This window comes from Ranitomeya variabilis, chromosome 8 (genome assembly GCF_051348905.1).
Source record: "Ranitomeya variabilis isolate aRanVar5 chromosome 8, aRanVar5.hap1, whole genome shotgun sequence".
Lineage (NCBI taxonomy): Eukaryota > Metazoa > Chordata > Amphibia > Anura > Dendrobatidae > Ranitomeya > Ranitomeya variabilis.
This window is the reverse complement of record NC_135239.1, coordinates 110,756,500-110,781,008: the sequence shown is the minus strand read 5'-3', so window position 1 is coordinate 110,781,008 and position 24,509 is coordinate 110,756,500. Positions and strand designations below refer to the sequence as shown.

Genomic DNA, 24,509 nt, shown 5'->3' with positions numbered 1-24,509 from the left:
TGTTGCTATATACAAAGTTATTCAGAAACATGTTAAATATTTAAATGTGAATGTACTTATTTTAGTATATTTTTCAGACAAACCCTTTAAAAAGAAGCGGTCATCAAGATTTTATACCCCAAAATGATGCCATGTATTTAAAAACTATTTAACGGTGATTAAGTAGTTTCTTTGTTATGCAAATCAATTTGCTGTGTTACAGAAATTCATAGTTGAATGAGTTGTGTGTAAGGGGTCTGCTAAAGCTACGTGATGTACCCCGCTCCCCTTGCCCGTGTTTGTGTTATGTCATGTATGTTTAGTAATGCTGCTACTGTATGTGTAAATATGTATGTTGCAGGGACAGTGCAGTACTTCAGTTAGCCCACTAGATGGTGACACATTAGTACACAATTGCATACATTTGCAGTTAGATAGGAACAGTAAGGGTACTGTCACACAGTGGCACTTTTGTCGCTACGACGGTACGATCCGTGATGTTCCAGCGATATCCATACGATATCGCTGTGTCTGACACGCAGCAACGATCAGGGATCCTGCTGAGAATCGTACGTCGTAGCAGATCGTTTGGAACTTTCTTTTGTCGCTGGATCTCCCGCTGTCATCGCTGGATCGTTGTGTGTGACAGCGATCCAGCGATGCGTTCGCTTGTAACCAGGGTAAACATCGGGTTACTAAGCGCAGGGCCGCGCTTAGTAACCCGATGTTTACCGTGGTTACCAGCGTCAAGTATAAAAAAACAAACAGTACATACTTACATTCCGGTGTCTGTCCCCCGGCGTTCTGCTTCTCTGCACTGTGAGCGCCGGCCAGCCGGAAAGCGAGCACAGTGGTGACGTCACCGCTGTGCTTTCCGGCTGGCGCAGACACAGTGCAGAGAAGCAGAACGCCGGGGGACAGACACCGGAATGTAAGTATGTACTGTTTGTTTTTTTATACTTTTACGCTGGTAACCACGGTAAACATCGGGTTACTAAGCGCGGCCCTGCGCTTAGTAACCCGATGTTTACCCTGGTTACCCGGGACCTCGGCATCGTTGGTCGCTGGAGAGCTGACTGTGTGACAGCTCCCCAGCGACCACACAACCACTTACCAGCGATCATGGCCAGGTCGTATCGCTGGTCGTGATCGTTGGTAAATCGTTTAGTGTGACAGTACCCTAAGAGTTAGCATAGGAGGGGCCAACTGGGTTAAGCCAGGAAGATTTCCTGTTAGGAGTTAGTCGAGCCAGCGAGCCCAGGCAAGGCAGTTGGTCCAGAGAGCCCAGACAAGTCAGCTGGGCCCGGGAGCCCCCAGCTATGCAGTGGGCTACACCAAGTTCATGTGCTAGCCCAGTCGTCCAGGAGCAGAAGTGAAAGCAGAAGTGGGAGCAGAAGTGACAGCAGAACGGACAGCAGAAGTGACAGCAGAAGTCACCACATAACAGAAACGCAGGTCGCTCCAAGATGTGGCAGCTTACTATGTGGGCAGATGCCCTTATGTCTGGTGCAGCACGGACTAGGGATCTTCTGAAAGTAGTTGAGCTGGATAGGGAGGATGCTTCGGTGCCCTATGAGACGGTACAACCTGGTAGCATACCGGGAGATGACAGAAGAAGCACAGGTAAAGTGAAGGATGCATACTGTGTTCCCATGTCAATGCTGCAACTTATCTGGACGTGCTGAGGATGGATTCAAGTAAATTTCTTTGTTTAAATTTGGAACTGGACTCTGTCTCAATTTGTGCACAATCATCGGGAGTGAGCCTGCAACGGACCAGAGATGACCCTGAGGGTGCGGAAAGCAGACACATGTATGCTGACTAAGGGACATTGTATTCATGTGGCAGGAGACCAGGGCATGTGTAAACAGATATTCTCAGCAACAACTACGGCCCTGGTGCCCTTCACAAATGGCATAGTGTGGCAGGATCACGCAGCCTTGCAATGTAGGGATGCTGTGAAAGATGAAAATATTGATATTTTGGATATGATTGATACCCTGGATGTGACTAATGTACTGGATGTGACTGACACTGTGATGGCAAAGATGGCGACCTTACAGATGGCAGAAACTGGCACCAAAATGGAGAACGACAACTTTGATCTCACCCCTTATGGGCATCCTGACTGAGATGGTGCAAAAATCTGGCTAACGATATCCCCAGGTACGCCCATGGTGTGGTGCATATGAGAATAAGGCCTCGCCCCTTACAACATGTTGCAGAGAAATGGGTTTAGCGGCTGGAGGTGACCCAACCTTGGAACGGGTGGGGTCCAGAAGAAAACCTTGTGTGCAGCTGCACACATCATGACATACCAGAGCAGTGCCGGCGGTTGCCGGAGTCGGAGCAACATCACCTGGAACAGGAGAAGGCCGGTGAATTGGAAGAAGTTACCCCGGAGGAGCCCATGCCAGAAATGGAGCCTGAGCTGGGGTGCACAGCTACAGGGCCAGAGAGATTTGGCGGTCGCAGAGCAGTCGCAACCTGGATGTTGGAGTGGCAGGGGCAGGACGATGAGCAGATGGTGGTGAGTGAACCTCGTTCCAAGTTCCGAAATGCCGGTCAGTGTTCAGCAATGCCCGGCCACTCGGCCCGCCATGTTACCACCTGGAGTTATGTGCGGGCCTGGAACAGGCACAATTAGCCCCCTGTTCCTTGGTCAATGAATGTCCAAGTATCGCCCCTCTCCGGTCACTGCGGTAGGGGAACACGACACCAGCAGCTGCAGGGTCGTCTACTGGAGTACAGGCACAGAGCCCGATGTGAAGTGGAGCTGCACAGGACACATGCCACTGATAAGTGGATGCCGTATAAAAGATATTGCTCCTTTGCAAAAGTTGTGCCTGTTGCACCGGATAAATGAAAAAGAAAAAAAGGCACTGTTCTGCATCCCTGTGGGCAAAGGAGCCCTAAAGCACCAAAGTTGGGTGCAGTGTGACCGGTATGGGCCACGGTTAAGTGTTGGTTTTTGTTTTCCCCAATTGAACTGTCTATTTCTCCTGCTGGATGGCAGGACTTTGCCTTTGCAGAGTAACGGGCCATTGAACTGAGGGACACACCATGTGCAGCTGTGGCAACAGACTGTGCTTCAGTAACGGGCAGCGCACATGGTTCTTAAAGGGGCCATACTTCCAACAAAGGAGGGGGGAACCCCTCAATGACTAAGGACCTGGTGAGCAGGTCAAATTGATATGGACTGTATCCGCACCTGGGTTCTATAGGCTGACGGGCCCGGGGCTCAATGGACTGAAGGTACAGCTGGAGGACTGTGTGCCAAGCACCTGTGTTTTATTAAAGACAAAATAGACTTTGTTGTGGAAAAAGAGACTTGCTTTGACCGCAAATAGATTTTTTTTTCTTCTTTTCTCCGTCTTGACAAAGGACTATCTCATATGAGCGTTTGCTTCCTGCGTGGAGTACTTTCTTGTGCATCTTAAAGTTTTAAGCATAGTATGGTCGGGGATGAGCATTTTTAAAGAAGGGGAGTGTAAGGGTTCTGATAAAGCTATGTGATGTACCCAGCTCCCCTTGACAATGTTTGTGTTATGTCATGTATATTTTGTAATGCTGCTACTGTATAGTGTAATGTGTAAATACGGTATTTATGTAGTAGGGAAAGTGCAGTATTTCAGTTAGCCCACTAGATGGGAACACATTAGTACACAATAGTATGCATTTGCAGTTAGGATTAGTAAGAGTTAACATAGGAGGGGCCAACTGGTATAAGCCAGGAACATTTTCTGTTGGGAGTTAGTTGGGCCAGGGAGCCCAGGCAAGTCAGATGGGCCTGGGAGCCCTCAGCTCTGCAGTGGGCCATGCAATGTCCAAGTGATAGCTTAATCATCCAGGAGCAGAAGTGACAGCAGAAGTCACCGCAGAACAGAAATGCAGGTCACTCCAAGATGTGGCAGCTTACCTCTTGGGCAGATGCCTTATTTCTGGTGCAAAACGGACTAGGGAACTCCTAAAAGTAGTTGAGCTGGACAGGGAGGATGCTGCAGTACCGTATGAGATGGTACAACCTGGGAGCATACCGGGAGATGGCAGAAGAAGCACAGGTAAAGTGAAGGATGCATACTGTGTGAATTCCCATGTCAATGCTGCGACTTATCTGGACGTGCTGAGGATGGATTCAAGTAAATTTCTTTGTTTAATGTTGGAACTGGACTCTGTCTCTATTTGTGCAAAATCATCGACAGTGAGCCTGCAACAAACCAGAGGTAACCCTGAGGGTGCGGAAAGCAGAGAGACAGGTACGCTGACTAAGGGATATTGTATTCATATGTCGGGAGACCAGGGCGCGTGTAAGCAGATATTCTCAGCCACGACTACAGCCCTGGCGCCCCTCACAAGTGTAATGGGTAGTCACTGCATTTACAACTCCCCTGCCTGTTTCCCTATTCCTCTGATTGAAAGGTCACTCATTTCATTTACCTGTCAGTCAGAGACACTAAAGGCAGGCAGCAGGCAGAGAAGAGCAGTAAGTGAATTGCTCCCCCTTCTACACTTGAAGTTCATTAGCATACAATTTCAACTATGAATTTCTCTAAAACAGCAAAATGGATTTCTATGTAAGCAAGGTAAGGATTAAATCAGCATCAAAGCGCCTTATGTGCATAAAATTCTGATGACAGGTTTTCTTTATATACAATAAAAATAAGCTTTACCATATTGGCACTGGGATCCGTAAAATCCTGGAGCACAATCACATGTGGAATTGTTGATTGTCTCAATGCATTCACCATGACCATTGCATGACAGCTGGTCACACGAAGCTGAAACAAAAACAAAAAAATAAACATGAGGTGAATAGTTAGCTAAGCTTAACTGCTTGAAGAAATGGACATTTTAAATTAATTGTTTTCTTCCTTATCTTCCCAAAGCCATAACTTTTCATTTTTTCCTTGAAATAAATGTATGAGATTTAGGTTTTTGCAGGACAAATTGTAGTTTTGAAAGACAACATTATAACTGCTTGAAGAAATGGACATTTTAAATTAATTGTTTTCTTCCTTATCTTCCCAAAGCCATAACTAGTGTTGAGCGATACCTTCCGATATGCATTGGTATCGGTATCGGATAGTATCGGCCGATACCGGCAAAATATTGGATCTCGCCGATACCGATACCCGAAACCAATGCATTTCAATGGGACGCAAAGTATCAGAATGGTTCCCAGGGTCTGAAGGAGAGGAAACTCTCCTTCAGGCCCTGGGATCCATATTCATGTGTAAAATAAAGAATTACAATAAAAAATATGGATATACTCACTTCTCCGGCGGCCCCTGGACTTTACCGATGTAACCGGGAGCCTCCGTTCCTAAGAATGAGCGCGTGAAGGGCCTTCGATGACGTCGCGGCTTCTGATTGGTCACGTGAGCGCTCATGTGACCGCTCACGCGACCAATCACAAGCCACGACGTCATCGCAGGTCCTTCACGCGCTCATTCTTAGGAATGGAGGCTCCCGGTTACGGCGGTAAGGTCCAGGGGCCGCCGGAGAGGTGAGTATATCTATATATATATATATATATATATATATATATATATATATATATATATATATATATATATATATATATATATATATATCCATATACTCACCTCTCCGGCGGCCCCTGGACCTTACCGCCGTAACCGGGAGCCTCCGTTCCTAAGAATGAGCACGTGAAGGACCTGCGATGACGTCGCGGCTTGTGATTGGTCGTGTGAGCGGTCACATGAGCGCTCACGTGACCAATCAGAAGCCGCGACGTCATCGAAGGCCCTTCACGCGCTCATTCTTAGGAACGGAGGCTGCCGGTTACAGCGGTAAGATCCAGGGGCCGCCGGAGAGGTGAGTATATCCATATTTTTTATTTTAATTCTTTATTTTACACATGAATATGGTTCCGATACCGATTCCCGATATCACAAAAGTATCGGAACTCGGTATCGGAATTCCGATACCGCAAGTATCGGCCGATACCCGATACTTGCGGTATCGGAATGCTCAACACTAGCCATAACTTTTCATTTTTTCCTTGAAATAAATGTATGAGATTTAGGTTTTTGCAGGACAAATTGTAGTTTTGAAAGACAACATTAATTTTACCATATACAGTTATGTGAAAAAGTGTTGACCCCATTCCTGTTTTCCTATTATTTTGCATGTTAATAACACTTAAATGTTTCAGATCACCAAACAAATTTAAATATTAGACAAAAAAACACAGATATTCACAAAATGCACTTTTAAATTAAGGTATTTATTATTAAGGGAAACAGAAATGTAAACAGACAGGGACCTGTGTGAAAATTGATTGCCCCCTACCACCTCAAAATATAAATTAATTGTGGGTTTTCACATCTTCGTGAAGCTGAGTTCAAATTCCCTAGCCAAATCCAGGCCTGATTACTGTCACATCTGTTCTCAATCAAGAAATCAACTAAATAGTGTAACAACTCTGCTGTCTGCTGGCATCACGGCATGGCCTCTCATCTCTCACACTATCTTACCCACTGCTCCAGGTCATGATGTGGTTTCTGTTTCATGCCAGCTCCATGTTCTGTGTCTCTGCTTTCTGCATGCTTCATGGCTGTGTGTATAGGGGGGCGGCGCCAGATCTCTCTGGTTCTTATAGGAATCAGGTGCATCTGTCTAATCTGTTCCTTACCAATTGCCAGGAGGCCTCCAGTATTTAGTGCAGCTCCACCCAGTGGACTGGGCCTGTGCAATGTGTTAGCTCAGTTTGTGTTTTGCTTCTGAGTTTGCCAGGCCTTGCTCTGAGTTACTCCCTCTCTGGAGGCTTTTCTCTGTGTTCTTGCCTTGATCTTGTTGTCCGTCCTCCATGAGGCAGAATATCCTGGTCCCTGTGTCTTTGTCCTTGTTTCTTGTCTTGTTCCAGTTCCTTGTCTGAACTTAGTCTTATCTCGCTCTCCTTGTCTGTGGCTTCCTTCCCTGCTGTGTCTTTCCTCGTGTTTTCAGTCTGCTTACACTCCGCAGTCTTGCTGCTCTGCCTGCTCTGTACCTTTATGGCTTTACCTCTGCTCCGCACTCCTGTGGTTCTGCTCCTTTCTACTCTGCTTATCTTACATAGTTACATAGTTATTAAGGTTGAAGGAAGACTTTAAGTCCATCTAGTTCAACCCATAGCCTAGCATGCCCTAACATGTTGATCCAGGGGAAGGCAAAAAAACCCCATGTGGTAAGAGTAAGCTCCATCATGGGGAAAAAAATTCCTTCCCGACCCCACATACGGCAATCAGACCCTGGATCAACGCCTTATCAAGGAATCTAATATATATACCCTGTAATATTATACTTTTCCAGAAAGGTATCCAGTCCCATCTTAAATTGAAGCAATGAGTCACTCATTACAACATCATACGGCAGAGAGTTCCATAGTCTCACTGCTCTTACAGTAAAGAATCCGCGTCTGTTATTATGCTTAAACCTTTTTTCCTCCAGTCGTAGAGGATGCCCCCTTGTCCCTGTCTCAGGTCTATGATTAAAAAGATCATCAGAAAGGTCTTTGTACTGTCCCCTCATATATTTATACATTAACATAAGATCACCCCTTAGTCTTCGTTTTTCCAAACTAAATAGCCCCAAGTGTAATAACCTATCTTGGTATTGCAGACCCCCCAGTCCTCTAATAACCTTGGTTGCTCTTCTCTGCACCCGCTCCAGTTCAGCTATGTCTTTCTTATATACCGGAGACCAGAACTGTGCACAGTATTCTAAGTGTGGTCGCACTAGTGACTTGTATAGAGGTAAAATTATTGTATAGAGGTTATCTTCTGCTGCTGCAGTTATCCCTTGCTGCAGCTCCTCTCCACATGCCTTGTGGCTCTGCTCTGCTTTGCTGCAGAAACCTCTCGCTGCAGGTACTTTCCATATTCCTTGCGGTTCTGCTCTGCTTTGCTTTTGTTGCTACACTATCTCTTGCTGGTCTACCATTCCTATTTGCAGCCTTGCGGTTCTCTTCCTGTGTGAACAGGTCCCAACCTGTTCCTTCATTCTCCTTTCCTTCTGGCTTGCTTCCGTACCTACATCTCCTGTGTGAACAGGTCCCAACCTGTTCCTTCATACCTCATTCCTTTCTGCTTGTTTCCTTTCCTGCACCTCCTGTGTGAACAGGTCCCTACCTGTTCCTTCATATTTCATATCCGTTCCTGCACCTCCTGTGTGAACAGGTCCCTACCTGTTCCTTCATGAACCACATCAACCAGTCCTGTGTTCTCTGCCGTGCCTTCCAATCCAGTTTTTCTGCCAGTCCTGCCGTTCCTGCTGTGCTTTCCAGTCCTGTGTTCCTGCCGTCCTAGCCAGTCCTTTGTTTCCTGCCGTCCCTGCCAGCCCTGTGTTCTCTGCCATGTCTCTGCCAGCCCTGTGTTCTCTACCGTGTCTCTGCCAGCCCTGTGTTCTCTGCCGTGTCTCTGCCAGCCCTGCGTTCTCTGCCGTGTCTCTGCCAGCCCTGTGTTCTCGGCCGTGCAAGCCTACTCGTCAGAGTTTCAGCTGTGCTCTTCTGCCAGTCCTTCCTGATGCCCGCCCCAATCCTGGTGTTCCTGTCTCCCAAGTGGGATCAGCAGCCACAGCCAGACATCACCCTAGAGTAGCACCTGGCAGCTGCCTGTTGCACAAGCCTGACCTCACCATCAGGGGCTCCAGTGAAAACCCAGGCAGCTGTCATAGTCACTCCCCTTCCAAGGTAGTCTGGTTTGTGGCACAGTGGGGCCACAAACCCTTCGAGCTCACGCCCATCAGTCAGGGGGTGAGCGTGACAAATAGGACCTGTGTCACGATTTTCACTCTGTTTCTGTCTTTTTTGTTACTTTGTGTTGGGCTTTCAGTCTGTGCTGGGTCTGTGCTGCAATCACCTGTGTTCATTTTCCTTAATCAGGCTTCTACTTAAGCATGCTAGTTCCTTCCCCCAGTGTCAATCGTACACTTGCTGTTGCCTGTGGAACATCGATCCCTCTGTGCTCTGTGCCTTACCCTGCTTGAATTGATTATCTTTCTTGACTTTGACATTTTGTTTGTGACCGGACTTTGCTTGTGCTTGCTCCCTGTATCTACTTTGTCTCTCTGGCTTTCCTGACCTCAGCTGATGTATTGGATTTCTTCTCAGACTTCCCTTTGTCGTACGTACTGTGCCATTTCGTGGACTTGACCTCAGGTTGTTTGACCTCCTATTACTTACAGTAAGCATTATATATATTTACTGCCGTGACTCGTGTCACAACCTGCCTGACAAAGTGAAGTGGAGCAAAAGATCCTCCAAAGCTAGACATCATGCCACTAACCAAAGAAAATCTGGAATAAATGAGAAACAAAGTAATTGAGATCAATAATGGGAATGGTTATTAAGCCATTTCTCAAGATTTGGAACTCTAGCGAACCACAGTGAAAGCCATTATCCACAAATGGCAAAAACATGGAACAGTAGTGAACCTTCCCAGGAGCATCCGGCAGACCAAACTTACTCTAAGAATGCAGCGAATGCAGTCTTTTCTGACCAAGAGGTCACACAAGACCCCACAACAACATCCAAAGAACTGCAGGCCTCACTTTTCTCAGTTAAGGCCAGTGTTCATTACTCCATTATACTCTAAAATAGAGACTGGGCAAAAATGGCCTGTATGGCAAGGTTCCAAGACAAAAAACACTCCTCAACATTAAGAGCATAAAGGCTCATCTCAGTTTTGCCAGAAAACATCTTGAAAACATCTTGATGGTCCTCAAGACTTTTGAATACTCTGTGGACTGACTGTTGTGAATTCCATTTCTCGGACTCCCTCCTGTGGTCATGAATGGTACTTTGGTTAGTTCTGCTCTCTGACTCCCACTGGTGGCTTTGAGCGGAACTGCTGGTCTCTGAGGTTTGCTTTCTCAGCTGCCCTCGTTTATTGTTATGTTGGCTTCCCTATTTAACTCTACTCAGATCGTTACTTCATGCCAGCTGTCAATGTTTCAGTATTGGTTCAGATCTCTCTTGGACTTCTCTGAGGACCTGTCTACTCCAGCAGAAGCTAAGTCCCTGCTAGTTCATTTGTTGTTACTGCTGCCTGAATATATTTCTTAGTACTGCTAAATTCTAGTCCAGCTTGCTATCATGATATTTCCTTGCTAGCTGGAAGCTCTGGGGGTGCAGTGTTGCACCTCCACACCGTGAGTCGGTGTGGGGGTCTTTTTGCATACTCCGTGGTTTTTGTAGTTTTTTGTGCTGATCGCATAGTTTCCTTTTCTTTCCTCTGACTATTTAGTGAAGTCTGGCCTCCTTTGCTAAAACCTGTTTCATTCCTGTGTTTGTGACTTTCCTCTTAACTCACCGTCAATATATGTGGGGGGCTGCCTTTACCTTTGGGGAATTTCTCTGAGGCAAGGTTAGGCTTCTATTTCTATCTGTAGGGGTAGTTAGCTCTTAGGCTGTGAAGAGGCGTCTAGGGAGAGTTAGGTACGCTCCACGGCTATTTCTAGTGTGTGTGATAGGAGTAGGGTTTGTGGTCAGCAGAGTTCCCACTTTCCCAGAGCTTGTTCCGATTATTAGTTTACTCATCAGGTCATTCCGGGTGCTCCTAATTACCAGGTCCATAACAGTACAGCTGGCCCACAAAGTGTTAATGCATCTCAAAAGAGGGATAAGAGAAGTTCTGAACCCATTTTTTTTTCTTTGCAGTGTGTTTTGTCTCTCTTTTCCCCTTAATCTCTGGGTGGTTCAGGACTAAGGTGTAGATATGGATATTCAAGGTCTGTCCTCTTGTGTGGATCAACTCGCTGCAAAGGTCCAAAGCATTCAAGATTATGTAGTTCAGAATCCGATGTTACAGCCTAGAATTCCAATTCCTGATTTGTTTTCTGGGGATAGATCTAAGTTTCTGAATTTCAAAAATAATTGTAGACTGTTTCTTGCTTTGAAACCCCGCTCCTCTGGTGACCCCATTCAGCAAGTAAAAATTATTATTTCTTTGTTACGTGGCGACCCTCAAGACTGGGCATTCTCCCTTGCGCCAGGAGATCCTGCATTGCTTAATGTAGATGCATTTTTTCTGGCGCTTGGATTGCTTTATGACGAACCAAATTCAGTGGATCAGGCAGAGAAAACCTTGCTGGCTTTGTGTCAGGGTCAGGATGAAGCGGAGGTATATTGTCAGAAGTTTAGAAAGTGGTCTGTGCTTACTCAATGGAATGAGTGTGCCCTGGCAGCAATTTTTAGAAAGGGTCTCTCTGAGGCCCTTAAGGATGTTATGGTGGGCTTCCCCACGCCTGCTGGTCTGAATGAATCAATGTCCTTGGCCATTCAAATTGATCGGCGTTTGCGCGAGCGCAAAGTTGTGCACCATTTGGCGGTGTCCTCTGAGCAGAGGCCTGAGCTTATGCAATGTGATAGAACTTTGACCAGAACTGAACGGCAAGAACACAGAACACAGTAGGTGACCCTACTCATGCTATCTCTGATTGTCCTAAGCGCACTAAGCGGTTCGCTAGGTCTGTCACCATTGCTACTGTACAGCCTAAATTTATTTTGTCTGTTACTTTGATTTGCTCTCTGTCGTCCTACTCGGTTATGGCTTTTGTGGATTCGGGCGCTGCCCTGAATTTGATGGACTTGGAGTTTGCCAGGCGTTGTGGTTTTTTCCTGGAGCCTTTGCAGTATCCTATTCCATTAAGGGGAATTGATGCTACGCCTTTGGCCAAGAATAAACCTCAGTACTGGACTCAGTTGACCATGTGCATGGCTCCTGCACATCAGGAAGATATTCGCTTTTTGGTGTTGCATAATTTGCATGATGTGGTCGTGTTGGGTTTGCCATGGCTACAGGTTCATAATCCAGTATTGGATTGGAAATCAATGTCTGTGTCTAGTTGGGGTTGTCAAGGGGTACATGGCGATGTTCCGATGATGTCAATTTCTTCATCCATTCCTTCTGATGTCCCTGAGTTTCTGTCGGATTACCGGGATGTATTTGATGAGCCCAAATCCAGTATCCTACCCCCTCATAGGGATTGTGATTGTGCTATAAATTTGATCCCTGGTAGTAAGTTTCCTAAGGGCCGACTTTTCAATTTATCCGTGCCAGAACTGTTGTGAATTTGCTTTTTGCTCCCTCTAGTGGTTACTAGTTTTTTGACTCTGGTTTTTCTGTCATTCCTTTTATCCGCACCTGGGTCGTTAGTTAGGGGTGTTGCTATATAAGCTCCCTGGACCTTCAGTTCTATGCCTGGCAACGTAGTTATCAGAGCTAGTCTGCTGTGCTCTTGTCTACTGATCCTGGTTCCAGTTATATCAGCTAAGTCTGCCTTTTGCTTTTTGCTATTTGTTTTGGTTTTGTATTTTTGTCCAGCTTGTTCCAAATCTATATCCTGACCTTTGCTGGAAGCTCTAGGGGGCTAGTGTTCTCCCCCCGGACCGTTAGACGGTTCGGGGGTTCTTGAATTTCCAGTGTGGATTTTGATAGGGTTTTTGTTGACCATATAAGTTACCTTTCTTTATTCTGCTATCAGTAAGCGGGCCTCTCTGTGCTAAACCTGGTTCATTTCTGTGTTTGTCATTTCCTCTTACCTCACCGTCATTATTTGTGGGGGGCTTCTATCCAGCTTTGGGGTCCCCTTCTCTGGAGGCAAGAAAGGTCTTTGTTTTCCTCTACTAGGGGTAGCTAGATTCTCCGGCTGGCGCGTGTCATCTAGAATCAACGTAGGAATGATCCCCGGCTACTTCTAGTGTTGGCGTTAGGAGTAGATATATGGTCAACTCAGTTACCACTGCCCTATGAGCTGGATTTTTGTATTCTGCAGACTTCCACGTTCCTCTGAGACCCTCGCCATTGGGGTCATAACAGTTTGCCAGGCCAGTATTAAATGTTTAATGCATTGCAGAAGAGGGATTATAAGAAAGAAGATTCTGAGGTTTTTTTTTTTTTCTTCTTCCCCTTTACCTCAGAGTGGCTATGCTTGCTGCAGACATGAATGTCCAGACCTTGATTACAAGTGTGGACCAGCTGGCTACTCGTGTGCAGGGCATACAAGACTATGTTATCAGAAATCCTAGGTCAGAACCTAAAATACCGATTCCTGAACTGTTTTCCGGAGACAGGTTTAAGTTTAGGAATTTCGTGAATAATTGTAAATTGTTTTTGTCCCTGAGACCCTGTTCATCTGGAGATTCTGCTCAGCAAGTAAAAATTGTTATTTCGTTCTTACGGGGCGACCCTCAGGATTGGGCTTTTTCGCTGGCGCCAGGAGATCCGGCATTGGCTGATCTTGATGCGTTTTTTCTGGCGCTCGGTTTACTTTATGAGGAACCCAATCTTGAGATTCAGGCAGAAAAGGCCTTGCTGGCTATGTCTCAGGGGCAGGACGAGGCTGAAGTGTATTGCCAAAAATTTCGGAAATGGTCCGTGCTGACACATTGGAACGAGTGTGCACTGGCCGCTAATTTTAGAAATGGTCTTTCTGAAGCCATTAAGAATGTTATGGTGGGTTTTCCCATTCCCACAGGTCTGAATGATACTATGGCACTGGCTATTGAAATTGACCGGCGGTTGCGGGAGCGCAAAACCGCAAATTCCCTCATGGTGTTGTCTGAACAGACACCTGATTTAATGCAATGTGATAGAATCCTGACTAGAAATGAGCGGAAAATGCATAGACGCCGGAATGGCTTGTGCTACTACTGTGGTGATTCTACACATGTTATCTCAGCATGCTCTAAACGTATAGCTAAGGTTGTTAGTCCTGTCACCGTTGGTAATTTGCAACCTAAATTTATTCTGTCTGTAACTTTGATTTGCTCACTGTCATCTTATCCTGTCATGGCGTTTGTAGATTCAGGTGCTGCCCTGAGTCTCATGGATCTCTCATTTGCTAAGCGCTGTGGTTTTACTCTTGAACCATTAGAAAATCCTATTCCTCTTAGGGGTATTGATGCTACACCATTGGCAGCAAATAAACCGCAGTATTGGACACAGGTTACCATGTGCATGACTCCTGAACACCGCGAGGTGATACGTTTCCTGGTTTTACATAAAATGCATGATTTGGTTGTTTTAGGGCTGCCATGGTTACAGACCCATAATCCAGTCCTGGACTGGAAGGCTATGTCAGTCTCAAGTTGGGGCTGTCGTGGTATTCATGGGGATTCCCTGCCTGTGTCTATTGCTTCTTCTACGCCTTCGGAAGTTCCGGAGTATTTGTCTGATTATCAGGATGTCTTCAGTGAGTCTGAGTCCAGTGCACTGCCTCCTCATAGGGACTGTGACTGTGCTATAGATTTGATCCCAGGCAGTAAATTTCCTAAGGGAAGACTGTTTAATCTGTCGGTACCTGAACATACCGCTATGCGTTCATATATCAAGGAGTCTCTGGAGAAAGGACATATTCGTCCGTCTTCTTCCCCTCTTGGTGCGGGATTCTTTTTTGTGGCAAAAAAGGACGGATCTTTGAGACCTTGTATTGATTATCGACTTTTAAATAAGATCACTGTCAAATTTCAGTATCCTTTACCGCTGTTGTCTGACTTGTTTGCCCGGATTAAGGGTGCCAAGTGGTTCACCAAGATAGACCTTCGTGGTGCGTACAACCTTGTGCGCATTAAGCAAGGTGATGAATGGAAAACCGCATTCAATACGCCCGAAGGTCATTTTGAGTACTTGGTGATGCCTTTTGGGCTCTCCAATGCGCCTTCAGTTTTTCAGTCCTTTATGCATGACATTTTCCGGAAGTATCTGGATAAATTTTTGATTGTTTATCTGGATGATATTTTGGTTTTTTCTGACAATTGGGATTCGCATGTGGAGCAGGTCAGGTTGGTCTTTAAAATTTTGCGTGAAAATTCTTTGTTTGTCAAGGGCTCAAAGTGTCTCTTTGGTGTGCAGAAGGTTCCCTTTTTGGGGTTCATTTTTTCCCCTTCTGCTGTGGAGATGGACCCAGTCAAGGTCCGAGCTATTCTTGATTGGACTCAGCCCTCGTCAGTTAAGAGTCTTCAGAAGTTCTTGGGCTTCGCTAACTTCTACCGTCGTTTTATCGCTAATTTTTCTAGCATTGTGAAACCTTTGACGGATATGACCAAGAAGGGCTCCGATGTAGCTAACTGGGCTCCTGCTGCCGTGGAGGCTTTCCAGGAGTTGAAACGCCGGTTTACTTCGGCGCCTGTTTTGTGCCAGCCTGACGTCTCACTTCCCTTTCAGGTTGAGGTGGATGCTTCGGAGATTGGGGCAGGGGCCGTTTTGTCGCAGAGAGGCCCTGGTTGCTCTGTTATGAAACCTTGTGCCTTTTTCTCTAGGAAGTTTTCGCCTGCCGAGCGAAATTATGATGTGGGCAATCGGGAGTTGTTGGCCATGAAATGGGCATTTGAGGAGTGGCGTCATTGGCTCGAGGGTGCTAAGCATCGTGTGGTGGTCTTGACTGATCACAAAAATCTGATGTATCTCGAGTCTGCTAAACGCCTTAATCCGAGACAGGCCCGCTGGTCATTGTTTTTCTCCCGCTTTGATTTTGTTGTCTCGTATTTACCAGGTTCAAAGAATGTGAAGGCCGATGCTCTTTCTAGGAGCTTTGTGCCTGATGCTCCTGGAGTCGCTGATCCTGTTGGTATTCTTAAAGATGGAGTTATCTTGTCAGCTATTTCTCCGGATCTGCGACGTGTGTTGCAGAGATTTCAGGCTGATAGGCCTGAGTCTTGTCCACCTGACAGACTGTTTGTCCCGGATAAGTGGACCAGCAGAGTCATTTCCGAGGTTCATTCCTCGGTGTTGGCAGGTCACCCGGGAATTTTTGGCACCAGAGATCTGGTGGCCAGGTCCTTTTGGTGGCCTTCCTTGTCAAGGGATGTGCGGTCATTTGTGCAGTCCTGTGGGACTTGTGCTCGAGCTAAGCCTTGCTGTTCTCGTGCCAGCGGTTTGCTCTTGCCCTTGCCTGTCCCGAAGAGACCTTGGACACATATCTCCATGGATTTCATTTCTGATCTTCCGCTATCTCAGGGCATGTCCGTTATCTGGGTGATATGTGATCGCTTCTCCAAGATGGTCCATTTGGTTCCTTTGCCTAAGCTGCCTTCCTCTTCCGATCTGGTTCCTGTGTTTTTCCAGAACGTGGTTCGTTTGCACGGCATCCCTGAGAATATTGTGTCAGACAGAGGATCCCAGTTCGTTTCCAGGTTCTGGCGATCCTTTTGTAGTAGGATGGGCATTGATTTGTCGTTTTCGTCTGCTTTCCATCCTCAGACTAATGGACAGACGGAGCGAACCAATCAGACTTTGGAGGCTTATTTGAGGTGTTTTGTCTCTGCTGATCAGGACGATTGGGTGACATTCTTGCCGTTGGCTGAGTTTGCCCTTAATAATCGGGCTAGTTCCGCCACCTTGGTTTCGCCTTTTTTCTGCAACTCTGGTTTCCATCCTCGCTTTTCTTCGGGTCATGTGGAGCCTTCTGACTGTCCTGGGGTGGATTCTGTGGTGGATAGGTTGCAGCAGATCTGGAATCATGTGGTGGACAACTTGAAGTTGTCACAGGAGAAGGCTCAGCGCTTTGCCAACCGCCGCCGCGGTGTGGGTCCCCGACTACGCGTTGGGGATTTGGTATGGCTTTCTTCCCGCTTTGTTCCTATGAAGGTCTCCTCTCCCAAATTTAAACCTCGTTTTATTGGGCCTTACAAGATATTGGAAATCCTTAATCCTGTATCTTTTCGTCTGGATCTTCCTGTGTCGTTTGCTATTCACAATGTATTTCATAGGTCCTTGTTGCGGCGGTACATTGTGCCTGTAGTTCCTTCTGCTGAGCCTCCTGCTCCGGTGTTGGTTGAGGGCGAGTTGGAGTACGTGGTGGAGAAGATCTTGGATTCTCGCCTCTCCAGGCGGAGGCTTCAGTACCTGGTCAAGTGGAAGGGCTATGGTCAGGAGGATAATTCCTGGGTGGTCGCCTCTGATGTTCATGCGGCCGATTTAGTTCGTGCCTTTCATGCCGCTCATCCTGATCGCCCTGGTGGTCGTGGTGAGGGTTCGGTGACCCCTCACTAAGGGGGGGGTACTGTTGTGAATTTGCTTTTTGCTCCCTCTAGTGGTTACTAGTTTTTTGACTCTGGTTTTTCTGTCATTCCTTTTATCCGCACCTGGGTCGTTAGTTAGGGGTGTTGCTATATAAGCTCCCTGGACCTTCAGTTCTATGCCTGGCAACGTAGTTATCAGAGCTAGTCTGCTGTGCTCTTGTCTACTGATCCTGGTTCCAGTTATATCAGCTAAGTCTGCCTTTTGCTTTTTGCTATTTGTTTTGGTTTTGTATTTTTGTCCAGCTTGTTCCAAATCTATATCCTGACCTTTGCTGGAAGCTCTAGGGGGCTGGTGTTCTCCCCCCGGACCGTTAGACGGTTCGGGGGTTCTTGAATTTCCAGTGTGGATTTTGATAGGGTTTTTGTTGACCATATAAGTTACCTTTCTTTATTCTGCTATCAGTAAGCGGGCCTCTCTGTGCTAAACCTGGTTCATTTCTGTGTTTGTCATTTCCTCTTACCTCACCGTCATTATTTGTGGGGGGCTTCTATCTAGCTTTGGGGTCCCCTTCTCTGGAGGCAAGAAAGGTCTTTGTTTTCCTCTACTAGGGGTAGCTAGATTCTCCGGCTGGCGCGTGTCATCTAGAATCAACGTAGGAATGATCCCCGGCTACTTCTAGTGTTGGCGTTAGGAGTAGATATATGGTCAACCCAGTTACCACTGCCCTATGAGCTGGATTTTTGTATTCTGCAGACTTCCACGTTCCTCTGAGACCCTCGCCATTGGGGTCATAACACAGAACACACCGCTATGCGGAGTTATATAAAGGAGTCCTGGGAGAAAGGGCATATTCGCCCATCTTCATCACCGTTGGGAGCAGGGTTCTTTTTTGTGGCCAAGAAGGATGGTTCTCTGAGACCCTGTATAGACTACCGCCTTCTCAATAAAATCACGGTCAAATTTCAGTACCCTTTGCATCTGCTGTCTGATTTGTTTGCTCGGATTAAGGGGGCTAGTTGGTTCACCAAGATAGATCTTCGAGGGGCATATAACCTTGTGCATATTAAACAGGGCGATGAATGGAAAACAGCATTTAATACGCCCGAGGGCCATTTTGAGTACCTGGTGATGCCATTCGGGCTTTCTAACGCTCCATCTGTGTTTCAGTCCTTTATGCATGACATCTTCCGAAAGTATCTGGATAGATTCATGATTGTATATTTGGATGATATTTTGGTCTTTTCAGATGATTGGGAGTCTCATGTGAAGCAGGTCAGAATGGTATTCCAGGTCCTTCGTGCTAATTCCTTGTTTGTGAAGGGGTCTAAATGTCTCTTCGGAGTTCAGAAGGTTTCCTTTTTGGGCTTCATTTTTTCCCCTTCTACTATCGAGATGGATCCTGTTAAAGTTCAGGCCATTTATGATTGGACTCAACCTACATCTGTGAAGAGTCTTCAGAAATTCCTGGGCTTTGCTAATTTTTACCGTTGCTTCATCACTAATTTTTCTAGTGTGGTTAAACCTTTGACTGATTTGACAAAGAAAGGTGCTGATGTGGTGAATTGGTCCTCTGCGGCCGTGGAGGCTTTTCAGGAGCTGAAACATCGTTTTTCTTCAGCCCCTGTGTTTCGTCAGCCAGATGTTTCGCTCCCTTTTCAGGTTGAGGTTGATGCTTCTGAGATTGGAGCAGGGGCTGTTTTGTCTCAAAGAAGTTCTGATGGCTCTGTGATGAAGCCATGTGCCTTCTTTTCTAGAAAATTTTCGCCTGCTGAGCGTAATTATGATGTTGGCAATCGGGAGCTGCTGGCTATGAAGTGGGCATTCCAGGAGTGGCGATATTGGCTTGAGGGAGCCAAGCACCGCGTGGTGGTCTTGACGGATCACAAGAATTTGACTTATCTCGAGTCTACCAAGCGGTTGAATCCTAGACAGGCTCGATGGTCACTGTTTTTCTCCCGTTTTGATTTTTTGGTTTCATACCTTCCGGGTTCTAAGAATGTGAAGGCTGATGCCCTTTCTAGGAGTTTTGTGTCTGATTCTCCGGGAGTCCCTGAGCCGGCTGGTATTCTCAAAGAGGGGGTAATTCTGTCTGCCATCTCCCCTGATTTGCAGCGGGTGCTGCAGGAGTTTCAGGCTGATAGACCTGACCGTTGTGCAGCGGAGAAACTGTTTGTCCCTGATAGATGGACTAGCAGAGTTATTTCTGAGGTTCATTGCTCGGTGTTGGCTGGTCATCCTGGGATTTTTGGTACCAGGGATTTGGTGGCTAGGTCCTTTTGGTGGCCTTCCTTGTCACGGGATGTGCGTTCTTTTGTGCAGTCTTGTGGGACTTGTGCTCGGGCCAAGCCCTGCTGTTCTCGTGCCAGTGGGTTGCTTTTGCCCTTGCCGGTCCCGAAAAGGCCTTGGACGCATGTTTCCATGGATTTTATTTCAGATCTTCCTGTCTCTCAAAGGATGTCTGTCATCTGGGTGGTTTGTGATCGCTTTTCTAAGATGGTCCATTTGGTACCCTTGCCTAAATTACCTTCCTCCTCTGATTTGGTGCCATTATTCTTTCAGCATGTGGTTTGTTTGCATGGCATTCCGGAGAACATTGTGTCGGACAGAGGGTCCCAGTTTGTCTCTAGGTTTTGGCGGTCCTTTTGTGCTAAGATGGGCAGGCATTGATTTGTCTTTTTCTTCGGCTTTCCATCCTCAGACAAATGGCCAAACCGAACGAACCAACCAGACTTTGGAAGCCTATCTGAGATGCTTTGTTTCTGCTGATCAGGATGATTGGGTGACCTTTTTGCCATTGGCTGAGTTCGCCCTTAATAATCGGGCTAGTTCGGCTACTTTGGTTTCGCCTTTTTTTTGCAATTCTGGTTTTCATCCTCGTTTTTCTTCAGGGCAGGTTGAGCCTTCTGACTGTCCTGGTGTGGATTCTGTGGTGGACAAATTGCAGCAAATTTGGACTCACGTAGTGGACAATCTGACGTTGTCCCAGGAGAAGGCTCAACGTTTTGCTAACCGCCGTCGTTGTGTTGGTCCTCGACTTCGTGTTGGGGATTTGGTTTGGTTATCTTCTCGTTATGTTCCTATGAAGGTTTCTTCTCCTAAGTTTAAGCCTCGTTTCATTGGTCCTTATAAGATTTCTGAAATTCTCAACCCTATGTCATTTCGATTGGTCCTTCCAGCTTCCTTTGCCATCCATAATGTGTTCCATAGGTCATAGTTGCGGAGGTATGTGGCGCCTATGGTTCCCTCCGTTGATCCTCCTGCTCCGGTGTTGGTTGAGGGGGAGTTGGAGTATGTGGTGGAAAAAATTTTGGATTCTCGTATTTCGAGACGGAAGCTCCAGTACCTGGTTAAGTGGAAGGGCTATGGTCAGGAGGATAATTCCTGGGTTGTTGCCTCCAATGTCCATGCTGCTGATTTAGTTCGTGCCTTTCATTTGGCTCCTCCTGATCGGCCTGGGGGCCCTGGTGAGGGTTCGGTGACCCCTCCTCAAGGGGGGTTACTGTTGTGAATTCCATTTCTCGGACTCCCTCCTGTGGTCATGAATGGTACTTTGGTTAGTTCTGCTCTTGGACTCCCTCTGGTGGCTTTGAGTGGAACTGCTGGTCTCTGAGGTTTGCTTTCTCAGCTGCCCTCGTTTATTGTTATGTTGGCTTCCCTATTTAACTCTACTCAGATCGTTACTTCATGCCAGCTGTCAATGTTTCAGTATTGGTTCAGATCTCTCTTGGACTTCTCTGAGGACCTGTCTACTCCAGCAGAAGCTAAGTCCCTGCTAGTTCATTTGTTGTTACTGCTGCCTGAATATATTTCTCAGTACTGCTAAATTCTAGTCCAGCTTGCTATCATGATATTTCCTTGCTAGCTGGAAGCTCTGGGGGTGCAGTGTTGCACCTCCATACCGTGAGTCGGTGTGGGGGTCTTTTTGCATGCTCTGCGTGGTTTTTGTAGTTTTTTGTGCTGACCGTATAGTTTCCTTTTCTTTCCTCTGACTATTTAGTGAAGTCTGGCCTCCTTTGCTAAAACCTGTTTCATTCCTGTGTTTGTGACTTTCCTCTTAACTCACAGTCAATATATGTGGGGGGCTGCCTTTACCTTTGGGGACTTTCTCTGAGGCAAGGTTAGGCTTCTATTTCTATCTTTAGGGGTAGTTAGCTCTTAGGCTGTGAAGAGGCATCTAGGGAGAGTTAGGTACGCTCCACGGCTATTTCTAGTGTGTGTGATAGGAGTAGGGTTTGCGGTCAGCAGAGTTCCCACTTTCCCAGAGCTTGTTCCGATTATTAGTTTACTCATCAGGTCATTCCGGGTGCTCCTAACCACCAGGTCCATAACAACTGACCAGACAAAAGTTGAGCTGTTTGGAAGGTATATGTCACGGGGCAAAAATAGGAAAACAGGAGATGAGGAATCTAGGCCCCTGAACTGCCCCTGAGGCTAGGGGGATCCCTGTCTTTCCTTAACTTGTGGGGACCCTTGAAGGTAGGGAGGCCCAAGTCACTGACCTGTCCCTGTCTCCGTTAAACCCTGAACTAAACCCCCAACCCCCACCCCAGGAGGTGAACAGAGTAAACAGCACCACAAAGCAAATAAACAGGAATAAACAATATGAGAGTGAGGGGAACACGATACCAAAAGGTGAATGCACAAACTACAAAGTAACAAAACTCAGAACTTAGCTTGTGCATGCCACAGCTGACTCCACAACACAGATAGTATAGCAACAGAGATCCAAACACCAGACTTGGCTGACTTCAGGGAGCTGCTATTGCGAGGTTGGTCTCCTGAAAGGACCAGTATAACCAACAGTCAGCTGATGCACCAGATGACCTTATAAAGGATAGTGGGAGTGGTCAGAAACATCAGCTGACCCTGCAGCAATGCAATGCAATAACACCAGCGGCCACCGGGGGGGGGAAACTGCATTAACCCCCGATGACCAGAAAGGAAAAAAGGTTTAAATCAGAGGGAAACCAGATCTGCCACAGATCCAAACATGGATCATGACAGTATATTCCCCATTACATCTGACGCAGAAGTAACAGAGCTTTTCAGAAAAGGAACATCATACCAACAGTAAAATATGATGATGGTAGTGTAATGGTCTGATGTGGTATTGTCACTTATTATTACCTTGTGTTCCAGCTTGGAATGCAAATATTATTATCACTCATACACTCCATAGTGGGTCCTTCTATGGGCTGCACACCCGCTATGTGTCATTTCTGGTTACGGTCTTCAGCGCTGGGCAAGTGTTGGAATGCAGTGGGCTACCTGCTTCTTGCAACTCCGGATCATGCACACATTATGCTCCACCTCCGTCTTGATGGTGTAACCTCCCAGTATGTGTTCCAGTCTAGAGCGCACCAGGATAAATATGGAAATGTTTCCCATTCACTTATATTCATGAACGTCAGTTTTCTGTGGTGCGCTCCAAACTGGAATGCATGCAGATTAGTAATTGACATTTGCAGTCACATGTCCCACATACAGTACGTCATTTCCTGCCTTTGGCGTTGCGTTCCACCTTGGCACACATTGCTGCTGTCTAAATAAAAAAATCTTTTGACCTGTATCTGATTTGTCTTTTCTCTAATGAAAACAGTCTTAGGCAGCACATGCTTGGGCTATCCAATCAGACATTTACTTTCACTGTAAACACATTCTCTCTGATTGCTTGGTTTGACATATAGATATCCCTTCTTTGTATCATTCCCTAACACTTCTTGAGAAAGCCACCTGGTGAAACTTACGTTGGAGCTACTGGGTATTTATTTATATATGGTAATTTATCTTTTTTTTCATTTATGTTTGTTCAGAAATTCTGTTGGGTTTCCTCATATTATTATTATTATACATTTTATAGCGCCATTTATTCCATGGCGCTTTACATGTGAACGGGGCAAATTTAGACAAGTACAATAAACATGAGTAAAACAAGGCGCACACACAAGTACAGGAGGAGAAAAGACCCTGCCCGTGAGGGCTCACAGTCTACAGGGGATGGGTGAGGATACTCTAGGAGAGGGTAGATCTGGTCATGCGGAGGTTCAGTAGACTGAGGTTCACTGCATGTTGTAGGCTTGTCGGAAGAGGTGGGTCTTCAGGTTCCTTTTGAAGGTTTCCGTGGTAGATGAGAGCCTGATGTGTTGGGGTAGAGAGTTCCAGAGTATAGGGGAAGCACGGGAGAAGTCTTGGATGTGGTTGTGGGAAGAAGTGATGAGAGAGGAGTAGAGAAGGAGATCATGAGACGATCGAAGGTTGCGTGTAGGTAAGTACCGGGAGACCATGTCACAGATGTATTGAGGAGTCAGGTTGTGAATGGCTTTGTATGTCATTGTTAGTGTTTTGAACTGTAGCCTCTGGGCAATAGGAAACCAATGAAGGGCCTGGCAGAGGGGAGAGGCTGGGGAATAGTAGGGTGATAGGTGGATTAGTCGGCAGCACTAATTACTTGTTCATGTGAATTTATGTGAATTTACATTGTTACTTAATCTAATATATAAAGTTGAGTGTACAGTCTGTATGTGTGTATGTGTGTGTGTATGTATCGAGCCACGCCCACTCTACATAGCAGGCACAGGTCACATTTAGCTCCGTTGTGTCTAGAATGGAGTTGCTTCTGTGAGGCATGATGTCAAAAGAAAGGGAGGAAGGAGCCTCTTGGAGAGAGATGTGAGGGGGAAAATGAGAGAAATGAGGTGCTGCTGCAGTATGAGGCTGTGTATAGAGAAGAGCAGGGCCGTATTTGCCACTAGGCACTTGAGGGCACGTGCCTAGGGCGGGACAATGAGGGGGAGGCGGCACCTGAGCAAAGTTGTTTTGTTTTTTTAAGTCGTGGGTCACCTCCCGGCCGTCCGTTTGCCTCCCTCCCACCCACCCTCCTTAAAGACGATGCTCACCCTGGTCCAGCGATGCCTGGTCTCAGCGTCTGTCTGCAGCTCATCCTGAGTGAGCGGTCATGTGGTACTGCTCATTAAGGTCATGAATATGCAGATATTCATGACCTTAATGAGCGGTATCACCTGACCGCTCACGTAGGAAGAAGGTGCTGCGCCGGAAGTCGGGACAGAGCCAGAGGGATGTTGGCGTGGCGTGGGAAAGGGGATGGGGGCATGAAGGAGGACGGTAAGCGGCACCATGCAAGATGGGAGTGGGAACGGGGGGTTGAGAGATTAGCCATGCATACAGGGGGAATATGAGCCATGCATACAGGGGGAATATGAGCCATGCATACAGGGGGGATATGAGCCATGCATACAGAGGGGATATGAGCCATGCATATGGGGGGGGGAATATGAGCCATGCATACAGAGGGGGGTCATTATACAGTATGGAGCATCATGTGTTGCCATTATACAGTATTGAGCATCATGTGGGATCATTATACAGTATGGAGAACTGTGGGGCCATTATACAGTATTGAGCATCATGTGTGGCCATTATACAGTATTGAGCATCATGTGTGTTAGGAGTCGAGTTTCCTCTGCTGCACAGGGGGAATCTCGATCCGTGTCTGCTGCGGTCTCCCATTCTCCATCGGCCGCAGTGGAGCCTGCTCAGCGGAGACGT

At 46.7% G+C, this 24,509-nt stretch overlaps 1 protein-coding gene across 2 annotated transcripts in view; it reads right to left on the bottom strand.

The window, feature by feature from the left end:
- Positions 1 to 24,509, bottom strand: part of LOC143787905 (L-selectin-like) — a 507,551-nt gene that overhangs the window by 279,313 nt on the left and 203,729 nt on the right. For both annotated transcript variants that reach the window (XM_077277060.1, XM_077277062.1), the window contains exon 4: positions 4,650 to 4,757. In XM_077277060.1, coding sequence (XP_077133175.1) covers positions 4,650 to 4,757 — 108 coding nt within the window. The remainder of the gene's footprint in view (positions 1 to 4,649; positions 4,758 to 24,509) is intronic.